The sequence below is a fragment of the Thunnus maccoyii genome, chromosome 13, assembly GCF_910596095.1.
Source record: "Thunnus maccoyii chromosome 13, fThuMac1.1, whole genome shotgun sequence".
Lineage (NCBI taxonomy): Eukaryota > Metazoa > Chordata > Actinopteri > Scombriformes > Scombridae > Thunnus > Thunnus maccoyii.
The window spans coordinates 16917707-16930773 of record NC_056545.1 but is presented as its reverse complement, the minus strand read 5'-3'; the positions used below and the strand labels follow the sequence as shown (position 1 = coordinate 16930773).

The following is a 13067-nucleotide window of genomic DNA, read 5'->3' as shown; positions in this document are numbered from 1 at the left end:
ATCAAGAGTGAAATGGGGCTTTTACTATAAGTGTAAAACTGGTTAAACTCACAAAGTCAAACCAGACTAGAGACAACAAACATTTAGGGGTTTTCTAGTTTCATGTTCTCTGTCACTCTGCTGCCATCAGAGCCACAAAAAGGAGTCTGGATTGGGGTAGGAGTATTTTTGAATGGAGACATCATCCCCTAAAGAAATGTCAATAGCAATTACTGATGTCAGGCATGCTCATAATATGAAATGAAAAAAGAATTCATAACTCACTGCATCAACATGTGATTTTTCTTTTCTATTTTTTGCTATTTTTATGTTCGTTAACCTCGCAGCACCTATGACGTGCATGTGCCTTTTCAGCAAAAATACTACTACGGTCATAACACTGTAGCCATAACACAATACCTACTGATATACAAACACACACACAAGTGTCCATCAGCTTACCCAGATGCCGTTGTCTCCTCTCAGCATGCTGAAGAGCAGCTTCAGCTCCTTGACTGTGATGCTGTAACTGGCCATGACTCCCAGCATGTCCACCAGGAGGTCTGAGAAGACAGACACAGATGTGGAACGTGAGCTCGAGAAACAGCACAAACCTGAATATGTGTGTCTTTGTGTGTGTCTGTGTGTGTGTCTGTGTGTTCTTATGGGTGTTTTTGTGAGTCAGCATTTGGAAGGCCCTCAACTGACACTACTCTGATGAAATATGGTGAGGTCATCAGAAAGAGACAGTTAGTATACTGTGTGAGTGTTGGGCAATTTATTATGCAGTGCAGTCAGAATTCAAGTGTGCTCAGAGCTTCTCTATTGTATCCAAAATACACACAACCTTGAACATTGTGCACAGCATTACTTCATGCAGTGAATTTGTACATCACGATGTAGAATCTTGTCATGTTAGCACATTATATCTTTTTCTTTTTTTGGTGTAGTTGTGGCTTAGTTAGACTTTATTCTTAAACAACTCATTTATGCTAAGAAATTATAGTTTAGTGAATAATTATCTGTTTAAATACTTGAGTCTGAATTCTGACATGTTTTTCTCTCATCTGTCAGCTGTAAAAGTGGGAAGGTTTTGCCTGGGCTAATATCCAGAAAAATATGTCATCTCAAATGTGCAGGTTCAAAGATTTAGATCCAACAAAGACTCAAGGACAAGGACAAAAGTGCACAAAGAGCAAAGACAATATTATATTACTGTTTTATTATGACCAATGTCTTAACATGTAAGAAGCATTTTCCTTTTGTCTCATTAATATTTACCTTAATATATCAGGCTAGACACTAGATGTTTAGATGTGTGTAATGCTCTCAGCTATTAGCTTAACAAATACTTGTAATACCGACAACCGTAGCAGGCTTGTCAGTGGTCTCAATAGATCTTAACTTTTAGAAAATGGTATAGAAAATGATCATTTTAACTTGATCAAATAGATCAATAAACAAACATTTGTATGTCCAGAATATATCCAAATCTGAAAATACATTATATAAAATATACTGTATTTTACTTTTTTCTTTCTTTCTTTTATTAACTTTTTAGCAGGGAGTCTAACACCCTGTAACAACCTGTCAACAACATAACTAAGGCTGCAAAAGAGCTCTTATTTAATGACTACATGTCATGAAACTGACAAAAACAAGGCTTCAAACACATTTCCCTATGAATATTTAATCAGATAATTAAAAGGCACATTGTGTTAGAAGGCATTTGTTTGGTCAAAATGACCTTCCTGCCTCACTGACTTTCACTTCACACAGCCACAACAGATCAGTGAGGATATGGCAGAGGTACAGCACAGTGAGCCAATCTGCTTACAAAGGCTCTTCTCTCCCATTAGGCCTGCTAGATATGAATAGAGTGTTCCCACAATATTTCATTAGCCAGAGCCCAGCGATAGGGAATAAAGCAGAAGGCTAGCTCGCTGAGGTGCCTGGTATGAGAGGAAAACGCGATACACAATGTCCTAGATTCAAAACCCCTAAGCTCTGGTTTTTTTGCATGATCAATCCATGTAGGTCATTTTAAATAGTTTTTTAAAAAATCATGGTTAGAATCAGGGTTCAGAAAGGGAGTCTGTGGGAATTGGCATTAAATTGATTTAAGCGCTGTATACTCTGCTGTGGTGAGCAGTAATAACTCATAGAAGTTATAAAACACATTATCCTGCGGCAGTAGGGAGGACAGAGAGGACACTGGGGGGGGGAGGGAGGGAAGGAAAGGAAGCGCACTCCGAGGCATCGTTAAAGGTAAACCAAGGTCAATATGATCATGTAAAGAGACGGCTGTGCATGTGCTGTTTTGCAATCAAGAAGCTGTACAAATCGCAGCGCACACACACACACAAACAAACTGAGGTCATTACTGTGCTCTTGCTGCACCAGCGCCGGCGGGTTGTTATAGAAGTCTGACTGCAGGGCAAATACACCTGCGCACATGAAATACTTCTGTTATGAACCGAACGTCTAAGGTGAGTGAAAGATATCTTCAACTGCTGGTTTTGAACTTTAGGAAATAATCCAACCTGAAATTCTTTTTAAACAAAGCTTATAAAGTGCTTGACGGTGTGCTGAAGCAATTTTATGATTTGGGGGGTATGATTTTGTTATTCCTAAAGATCCCAATGTTAACAGTGTGATGTAAGGAGACATGCTATGTGTTCAATGTGACAAGTGGCTTTCTCTTTTTCCTTTCTATGGTATTACTTTTGGTTTTTTTACACCTACACATACAATCAACTGCTGGACGCAGGAGTTTAGGCTCTTGATTTGTGATTCTGAAAGGGTACTTTTGAGAAAATCACTACCTGTGAGAAATCACTACCTAGCCAAGGCAAGTTGAGGATAAGTGAGAGAAATTAAATAACACCATTGCAACACCAGTCTTTATCCTCACTTATCATACGATGATGATATAAGACAGTGTAAGGGTATCCACAGGCACCTTTAAAGCACTTCTCCTTTAAATCTCACAGAGCTTAGTGTAAAAGTGAATCTTTCTGTGCATCTAGCGCTAAATTCAATTTTTGATTCAATATTCACGTGTTTTTTGTCATGTGTCTTCAGATATATCGCCACATGCTCGCGAATGCACAGTGGTTATCCCTCCGTGTGTGCGTTGCTCACCTGCGATCATGTCGTCCACGCTGCTCATCTTGAGCAGCACCTGCTGGATGAGGCCGACCTCGGTGCTGGTCTGTAAGTTGCGTACGCTCTTGCGGAGGATGGCGGTGAACATGCTCCAGATCTCGGCCTGACACGTCACCTCGCAGTGGGACAGAAGCTCCACCATGCAGCCGATGCTCTCCGCCTCCTGGATGATGAAGTTCATCTCCAGGTCAAACTCGCCGCCCACCAGCTGGAAGAAGGAGGAGGGGCGTGGTTTGGTTGGGAGGTAGGAAAAGGGAAGGGGACCGATGTTAAGGAAGGCGGATAGTGGAAGTGTGAGGTTAGGGTGTGGGGGGAGAGCGGGGGAAGGGTAATGAAGCAAGTGGGAGGAAAAAGAGAACAAAAAGAGAGAATGATTTAGTGAAGCATTTAACCTTTTGTCTGTAGGAGAGGTAAGCCTGGCTTCTGATGGATGCTGATTGTGGTTAGGAAAGCATTTCTTCTGCCGGGGGCTGCACATACTGCAACAAATAAACGTCCTTCATCTGTGTGCGCACACACACACATACACAATCCCATCTCCTCTTCTTCTCTCCCCCTCTCCCTCTCTTTATAATGTGAGGAGCACAGCACACTTCTCTGTGAACCACAATTACTCGCAAAATACAGCAGGCATAAAAATGTCCCCCTCTACTGCCTCAGATACACACATGCCCCCCCCCCACCACACACACACACACACACACACACACACACACACACTGATTAATACACATTTCAGTCCCTGTCCTCTCAGGTAGCATTAGTCAGAGGATACCGTACTTTTAAAAATCAAGTGCAAATGTTCTGTCTCATAATGGCTGATGCACTATAATTACTCGTGAAAAGTACAGCCTTCATATCACCGTGCCTGACACACACACACACACTTGCACACTCACTCATGCATCACATGAACACGAGCATACCCACACAGTTCATCCTCAGCATACTACACTATCCAGGAAATGGTAGCTATGGCAACCAACAAGCTAAGAGAGCATCATTGAGGTTATTAACTCAGATGGAACAGAAACATGCAATAGATTATGGGGGGGCTATAGGAGACCAAAGATTACAAGCAGGAATAAAGACGCGGGAAAGGATAAACACGAGTGAGACTATAGTCTTTGCAGACGGAGAGAATGAAAAACACTGGATACGTCAAGTATGTTTCTCAATGAGATGAAAAAAAGAGAGAGTAGTAGCCTGCTATCTGCATTCTGAAGAGTGCAATATCTATCAGGGGAATGAAAGAAAGTGTTGGTGGCAATGAATAACAGGGTCAGGGTCTTTTTTGCATCCAGTCAAAAATGAAAACTGAATCTGCATTGTGTTCAATAAGGGATTTTTTTCTTCATAATTCATTCTCCATGTGGCTAAACAACCTTTTAACCGAACAAGGATTCTGAGCAGGGCTGGGAATGAATTCAATATTATAGTCTAGCTGCTTCCAGTAGAATTATGTCTTGTGAGATGATCACCATCATCTCTTGTTTACACAGTTGTGCTGTTTAAATTAACCATTCCAAGTAAATTGTAATAAATAATAAAAACACACAGATAACATTTATTTAACATGTGTGTAGAGTTTTTTTTCTGATTTATTGAACAAGAGTGGAACACTTTACCGTCTTGAATATCAATTTGTAGTATGACTGAGCAAACTCCGTCCACTGGTGAAGACAATGAGATGCAGTTGAAAGCTCTAGAAAAAGTCAATAAGTAGACATGGGGCACATCTTAAGTCTCTTAATTGGATCCATGTTTCCCTCATTTGAGTCTTTTCCTTGCTTCCGTCTTGGTCCCTCCCACCAAGGATAAGTGGAGAGATGGAAGGAAACCATGCGAGGAAACAAGGAAGTATGTTTTTAGAGAAATGAGACGTCCTTTCCTCTGAAGCATCATGTGAAGCTACGTCCGTTTCTGTTGACGGCTGCAGCTGATCACAGCTGGATCAGCTGTCAGTCGGCTTTAACAGCTGGAACGACTTTTTGATTGAGTTTGTGTCTGCGCACATGTGCACTGTGCTAATTCTAATAAAGGCTCACAGTTATCACTGCCAGAGCAGCTGTGTTTTCTCTCTGTTACCTGTTTAACAAACACCTGTACATGAATAAAAACCTGCGTTCTGTATTTATACGGTGTCCTGCTCAGAAACACATGAACCATTTCTACTAGCAGAATGTGTATTTATTAATTATTTGCATCTGGATTTAATAATATTCGGATTGTAAATTCATTGTTTAATAACCCAGAATATGCTCAGGGTGTCTTTTGAACACTGGAAATTATTTATTAGGCTAAATGTTTCAAAAGTTCAGATGTGACTGAATGGAAATGACAATAAATGATGTAAAATATAAATGTGTTTAAAATGTGTTTGACAGACAGACTCTCCGTGACTTTAATTTCATCCATAGTAACAGTTAATGGGGGAAATAATAGCTCATGAACAGATCGTATTTCTAATAAATAAAGTTATCGTTCTTTTGTTGATCAGGCCGACAATTAACAGATGATTGACTAGATGGTGAATCATAAAACAAATAAAATATCAATCTTGGGAGTGATACACTTGAGTTTAGTCTGTTTAATCTGTCCTGTATAATTGCAGTGATGTTGTGATGTATCAGATCAGTCCAATCAGCTGTAGCGTCCAATCAATGACTGCTTTCCGATAAAGGGGCGTGTCAGTCGGTAAAGGCTTCCATGAAGGCTGCTCTCGTGCGTCCTCGCTCCTCAGAGCAGCAATAAGAGCTGTGAGACAGACTTCAAAATGGTAGACCAAAGTGACTTCCAATGATCACATCTAGATCACATCTAGATATAGAGAAACATAAGCATTCATTTAGCATCATGTGTCCACCTGACAAATATAAGTAAACTTTCCTTTTAGCTGATTTTGGTCTCCACCTACTCCTGAAGGAAAAATCTGTTGTTTTAGCTACTAAATGCTCCACTTTGTTCACCAGCTGGTCACTAACTTGGTCTGTCTGCAGTGTGCTGCTGGTCGGATAGTGTACAGTGAGGCTTTTTGGGCTTTTTCACTTGAACTGTCTGCTGCTTGTGAAAATAACACTGATCCCAGTGGTGAGAATGAACCAAAACAGTAAAATTGAGGGCCATACAACTAAAACAATGAGCTGAGAGACGGAGGGAACTACAGTCGGGTAATTATAAGCAACCTCTTTCACATCATTTGATCCATTTTTAATATAAAAAATATTGATTTTAGCAGCTTTAATAATATTTTAACAAATCAATTTTATAATTGTATATGTCAATTAACCCTTATCATAATATGCACAATATATACAAAAAAATTAAATTAATATCAAGAAAGAAAACTGACCCCGACCCTGATTCATGCTGTTGCACCTCACAAAGAAACAAAGAAGACAGCGGTTCATCTCTCCTACGCTACCATATACAATATCGACATATAATGGAACATTAGCCGCTGCAATCATTAGTAACAGCAGCATTCATTACATGTTGTTGGCCCATCGACAGACTTGGTCTCAGCCCCAGTGAGGCCTTTAACATTAAGGGTTAGACCTTCTAAGCCGTGGCTGCTGTCTTGCCTTAAGGTTTGCTAATGTCACCTTGTGATTGATCAGGTTTTTAGATTTTGAGCTTGGTCAATACAACAACAACAACAACAACAACAACAAGTGCACAATGTCCGTGCTCTTCTTCCTTCTTTCCTCTCTTCGGACCGACTCGCTGCCTCTCATTTCTCACTCTCATTCCGTCTTTCTCTCTCTCTCTGTGTTGTGAAGTGATCCAGTGCACTCTGCCACCGCATTAGCACAGATTAGAGAGGACCACTGAATGAGGAATGGAATAAAAGGAGAAAGAATTAATTCATCCTACATCGAATTTTCCCCTCTCCTCTGAGGTTCCCAATTATAGATCTCACAGGGGACTGCTGTGTCCTACAACATCTATACAAACCTGCTAGTCTGAAGACGCTCGATATACCACGCAACAGAAGCTTAAAGGGAGACGGCGCAGATAGTCTTTGTAGAAAACTCGCGTGCAGATACACAGCAACTTGAACACGGAAACACACACATCCCCGGGGCATACCTACATGTGTACAGCGCAGGCATAATCTCTCTCTGCTTACACTTCCCACCAGTGTACAGAACACGATGAGAGGGGGTGATGCAAACGATGGTAACAAATTGGGTCTCGTGACCAACAATACAGAGAATAGGGAGGGGGGGAAGGGGGGGGGGGAGAAAAAAAAGAGGCAAGTATTAATATTGTAATAATTATATCTCTCCTCCACCAGGAGCAACATCTGGAGAGGCAACTAAAACCTGGGCGGCGCTGCCAAGAGCAGCCTGGACCAAGAACATCAGGGAACACGGAGAGGGAAGGACAGTCAGACAGAGAGAGATGGAAATATAAAAAGGGAGGATGGAGGGATGTGGGAGGAAATATTCTTCAAGATGAAAACACTCACATCAAATATATGTTTTCCATTTCATTTGGCTTCCATAAAAATGATAAATGCTTGAGCATTTCCGCGCCCATTATTTGCCCGAGTGAAGCTTTTAATTGATGTATAAATAAACATGCTGCCTGGATGGCAATAAGGTCGATCACAGTGTGAGCACACTTGAGCGCACTCAAGCACCATCACGGTTGCCACCACATACAAGGACAAAGACTAACTAATTAGTTTTAAGAGGGAACATGCTTCTTTTGCATAACCTTCATTCTTTCCCTTCACTCTGTGTGTCCATGATGTCAGCTCCCACCCTTCGTCTTACTGGAAAACATCTCACCAAGGGACAAGTAATCACATCAGTGGGGACGCACAAGAGGCCTTTACTACCCTGACATGTATCCTGGTGGTTAAAGGACACACACACACATACACAGGGACCCGCATGATGCCACCCGCCGCGAGGAAAAAAAAAAAAGGGGAGGGGGGGGGGTTTGGCAGTGCCACCCACTCTCTCCTCCGAGGCAATGTGAGCGCTGACCTCACTGTCTTCTTGGCAACTGGTCGAAGACGTTTGTTTTGGCAGCATCATGACAATGATTGCTCCCCGACGTCCTGCTCATGTCTGTGTGTTCCATTCACAAAAAAAAAAAAAAAACTGCAAGGAAACCAGCGGGTGACTCAAACAGCCTGTCGTCAAGCAGTTGCTAAGGAAGTGACAACCTCTTCCCCACAATCGACATCCACGGGGTTTTATGAGCATTTGACAGGTAAACACTTGAGGCAGTGTTTGTGTTTGTGCTGGTGCGTATGAATGTGTGTCTGCATGTTATATGCCTACTGCATATGAAATACGCTCACGCTGGAAATAAACAAAACACATTCAAGGTCTGCGGAATATTGAAATCGAATATTCACCATGAGTTATGACTAGAAAGAAAATTTCCTGCTTCAGAGCGTTGAGTATGTTTTGCTTAACCTTGAAACACTTTCAGAAGCAGAAATGTAAAAATATCTCCCGCTGGACTTATAACTGATGACTAATCTTTATATTGTCGAGTATTTATGGACTTGAGAGAAGTCTGTCTGCCAGACAACACGCTTTCTCACCTTTTTCACTCTGATTGTTTAAAAAAAAACAACCTCAATTGTGATATGTCTTTATTTCATGTATCAGCTCTATGCTTTATGTTTTACCTTTCCTCCCTGTTCCTCCATTTCTAATTCTGTCCTGACCATTCAGGCCCTGAAGGAGGCTGGCATTCAGCTTGGCATCGTTCTAGCAGTGTCGGGGATGTGGGAGTTTGAGGAGGTAGGGAGGGAGGGGAGGGGAGGTGGGGGGAGAGGTGGGGGGGGGGGGGGGGGGGGGGCTGCCAGGACCGTTTCACACCACAAAGAGCTTATATGAGCAGGCACCTCGACCAGCCAAAACCAGCTCTCATAAGAGGTTGGTAAAACAAACACTGCCTCTGTCCATCTGACCCTTTCTCACCAGCCGCGCTGCTCAGAAACAGTCCTGAGTTGCTCTGAGGGCAATAATGCAGGCCTTTTTTTTTAACAGAGGACATTTTTGACGGCAGGAAAAGCACATTTGTAAATAAGAAAAATAATAATGGCTAAATTACATATAGCTGCTTCGCTTTTGGAGTCTTGTTGTGCATACTGGCTCACTGTCACAATGTCTTGCTGAGATACCTAAACAGAGCAGAGCCATCATTAGTTATTATTATTTATAACACCTGTGCTTTACCTATTATGACAAGTCAAAATATCCAATTCTGCATTTTGTAAGCCTGATAAGTCTTCTAAATAACAAAACAGCTAATTTGCCTTCAAAAATGACCCATAAAACTGTCACAAAACCGGTTTTATAATCCGCCACCTCAAACGTATTTAAGGTTTAAGCAACTAAAACTAATTGGCTAATGTTAGGTAAACTGTTGGCTGGTGACGAGTCTTCTCCCTGAGGGGTTTTTGCAGTTCTATAGAGTTGCAATGTCACGCTCCTTCTGCTTTTGCTTCTGGAAGAGAACATCCATTATCTGTATGACCACAGGATGCCGCTTGTCAGGAAAACATAAACACTGGTCATTTAAAGCGCTTGAACGAACATCCACTGCTTTCATTTTCTAGTTGAGGACATTCTCTGTTATCCTGTAGGGTTGAAAAAGTAGAGCAATTCACTGGGACTGTTAGAGATGAGTTCCCCTCGGGTCTGCCAATAGTAAAAATATAGCCATGTAGATGTATTTTTGCAAATACTCATGTTTATTTTTTTCTGATGGAGTAGTAGAGAAAGAGGCTGTTCACCAGGTAATTTGTCAAATTATATAAACATTTGAAACTGTAAAAAAAAAAAAAAAAAAAAAACCTCAGGCGGCTTTTAAAAGTTCTCCTTTGTGAGTTTTGTGTAATCCAGCGTGATAATCCTGACCCATCTGAGACTTAAAAAACTGGAACTAGAACATACCAGAACCCTGAAACAGCCATTATTCATGTTATTATTTACACCTGCATTTCTTCCATCTGTAACACATCGTCATGTTTGACATGAACATTCTCCTTTTTTGGTTTTCTAGAACATATGAAGAGGAAAAAAAGGCCATCAATGCTCTCACATTTCAAAATGACCCAGCTATTTATCAATGGTTTTTTTTTTTGGTTGCTAATTTCATCAGTTAAACACCACTTTTGTAGGTGCATTCAGAAAGCTGCTACATTAATTAAAATTATTATTATTTAATTGAAAACGATCTCATCCAGACCCACCACAGCCACCATTATGAAGTGCTGCGATGGCACATCAAACGAGCCATTACGCTGGCTGATTACTATGACTGACTGTTGAATATTGGATGACTATCAAGGCCGAAGCTGGCAAAAGAGGCACCTGTTGCTCATTACGGCCATCAGAGATGACAGGTCAGAGAGGCGAGTGGATGGTCAATAGCCGCCTCCTCTGCCTCTGTGCATTCAATTGAGCCTTTGGAGCTGGCATCATCAATATGCAACTTCAAAGCCCCTGGGAGTGCACTGGAGAGGTGTGAGCATGTGTATGTGTTTGTTTTCTGTGTATGTGTGTGTATGTATGTGTGTGTGTGTGGCTCATTACTCATTTGTGTCCCCTGAGTGAGCCGCAGCCATTCAGTCCCTTTGTGCGCGGAGTGGGAGAGGAGACGAGAGGCCCATCTAGACATGAGATCACAGATTATACACTTAACGCTTCGCCAAGAGGGCTCAACAGAGCGCAGGAGAGCAAAATTGTAGGAGAGTGAGGGGAAAAAAAAGAACGGGAGCAGGAGAGCGACCCGAAAGGGGAGAAAAACAAACAAGAGAATGAACAGTGTGAACTGCAAAGGGGGCGGGAGAAAGAAGGTTGGACAGAGGAGAAAAACGTTGGCGAGAAAATGTGTGTGTGTGTGTGTGTTTGAGAGAGCGAATAGGATTGATGGAGCGAAATAGAAAATGGGGGCTGAATGCTATTGTGCTTTCTTATCAGGACGGCAGAGCGATTTTATTGCCCACAGCCTTACAATGTGCGGTGGAGGGTTTAGCGCTCCGATGATGACCGTGGCAAATCTCTAAAAAGATATGGATTACACTGGAGCTAAACTGGCCACTAAACACTCAATAATCCACACTCTGCATGACCTCATTTTTGCTAAACAGCATCGATAAGAACAGCAGTTAACTTTATCATCGGCTCAGATTCATATTCAGGATAAACTTCTCTTATTCTTGGCTTTCCAGAACTTTAGGTTGAGGATGTATGTGAGCTTTAAAAACGAGGGTGATGAGAATATTTAGAGCAAAAGAATATGTTTGGGTTGTGGATCAACGAATAATGGAAAGGGTTAATTGAAGCCCTGGGTTAATAACCAGAGTTACAATGGAAAAGGCGGTCTAGGTGTTTCTTCCTCTATGATTGTGATCAACAATGACATGTTGACTGGCTCCTCCCAGACGCAGAGGGAGGAGCCCCCCTGGACTGCATTTCCCATGGGCCTTTGTACCGGTGTCCGCACAGATGGCAGATGGGATGAAAGACACCCCCCCACCCCCCCGACTCATATTCAGAGCAACAACAACATCACAATCACACAGTCATCACACACACACGCACGAGTCAGCGAAATAAAGGTATCAGCCGTGAGTGTATGGAATATCTAAGAGCTGTTATGCATGAAGTGTGGAGCTTAGACTTTCCAAAAGTCAAGTACACTGCAGAAATCACAGCAGAGCAGCTTTAGCAAATATGCAGTGGAGAGCAAGGTTTCAACACACACACACACATACACACACACACACACACACACACATCAGACACAGCAAAAATACACCAGTGATTACATAAATCCACACTGGGGGATATATGGGTTGGTTTAGGCCAGCACAAGCCAGGAAGGTTTTTGTATGTGCGTGCGAGAGTGTGTGTGTGAGTGTTGTGTGGTAGCAGTGAAGGCCAATAACAGGTAAAAAAAAAAAAGTATCAGAAGTTTATAAGTAATGTTTGATGTAGACTGCAAATGTTTCTCGCCACCATAAAAAATGCAAAAGGGCAGAGAGTAGCATTTCCAGCTTATGTAGCATTATGGGAGGACATGTACTGCATGCTAAGTTATTTACATTACAGATGGATGATGTATTAGTTAGATTCAATTATAAATACTATTTCTGAACCATGTTCAAATGTTTATGAGCGACTGAATCTACTGTAGATTTTATGTCATTATGTGAATGTGTCATCTCAATTCTCTCAAACATTTACTCTATCCGTCCTGTGATGTTACTATAGTAACATAAAGTGTAGCATAGACACATGTGCAGTCTGGGTATCTGGACAGTGTTTGAGTCTTGAGTCTATCAGACGCACTATAAAGCAACAGAGATGATACAGGTCTCAAAAAGGGCAATAAAGTCTCCTCAGTGATATAAAAGTCATTTGATTCAGCAAAATCAGATAGTAAACAAACCATTGTTTAAGGTTTGCAGAAAGTCTGTCATAACTATGTCTGTTCTTGTACATGTAAAGTATGTCTGCTTGATGCAGAATATATCATAGAGGTTAGTATTATATTAGTTCTATTAGTATATGTTTATTAGCCATGCCAGTGGTGGGGCTGAATCTGGAAATGGCGATTGAAATTTTGGTCGATTCGTCCACCACTTTGGTCCAGACTGAAATATCTTGACAACTATTGGATGGGTTGCCATGAAATGTGGTACAACTATTCATTGTCCCAAGAGAATGAATTATACTGACTTTGGTGACACTTTAATTTGTCCTCTAGCTCAACCAACATGCTGGCCTTTTTTGCTTCAAAGTTAAATGTCTTGATAGGTACCAGAGAGATTTCTTTGAAATTAGACACAGACATTTGTGTTTCCCACAGAATGAATTGTATTTATTTATCCAACACCAAAATTGCAAAATGAATGATATTCCTAATGACACACTCTG

At 41.4% G+C, this 13067-nt stretch overlaps 1 protein-coding gene across 8 annotated transcripts in view; it reads right to left on the bottom strand.

Moving 5' to 3' along the window:
* Positions 1-13067, bottom strand: part of nbeaa (neurobeachin a) — a 99701-nt gene that overhangs the window by 64873 nt on the left and 21761 nt on the right. For all 8 annotated transcript variants that reach the window (XM_042430704.1, XM_042430708.1, XM_042430705.1 and 5 more), the window contains 2 exons: positions 3124-3355; positions 442-542 (listed from right to left, as the gene is read on the bottom strand). In XM_042430704.1, the coding sequence (XP_042286638.1) occupies positions 442-542; positions 3124-3355 (333 nt within the window). The remainder of the gene's footprint in view (positions 1-441; positions 543-3123; positions 3356-13067) is intronic.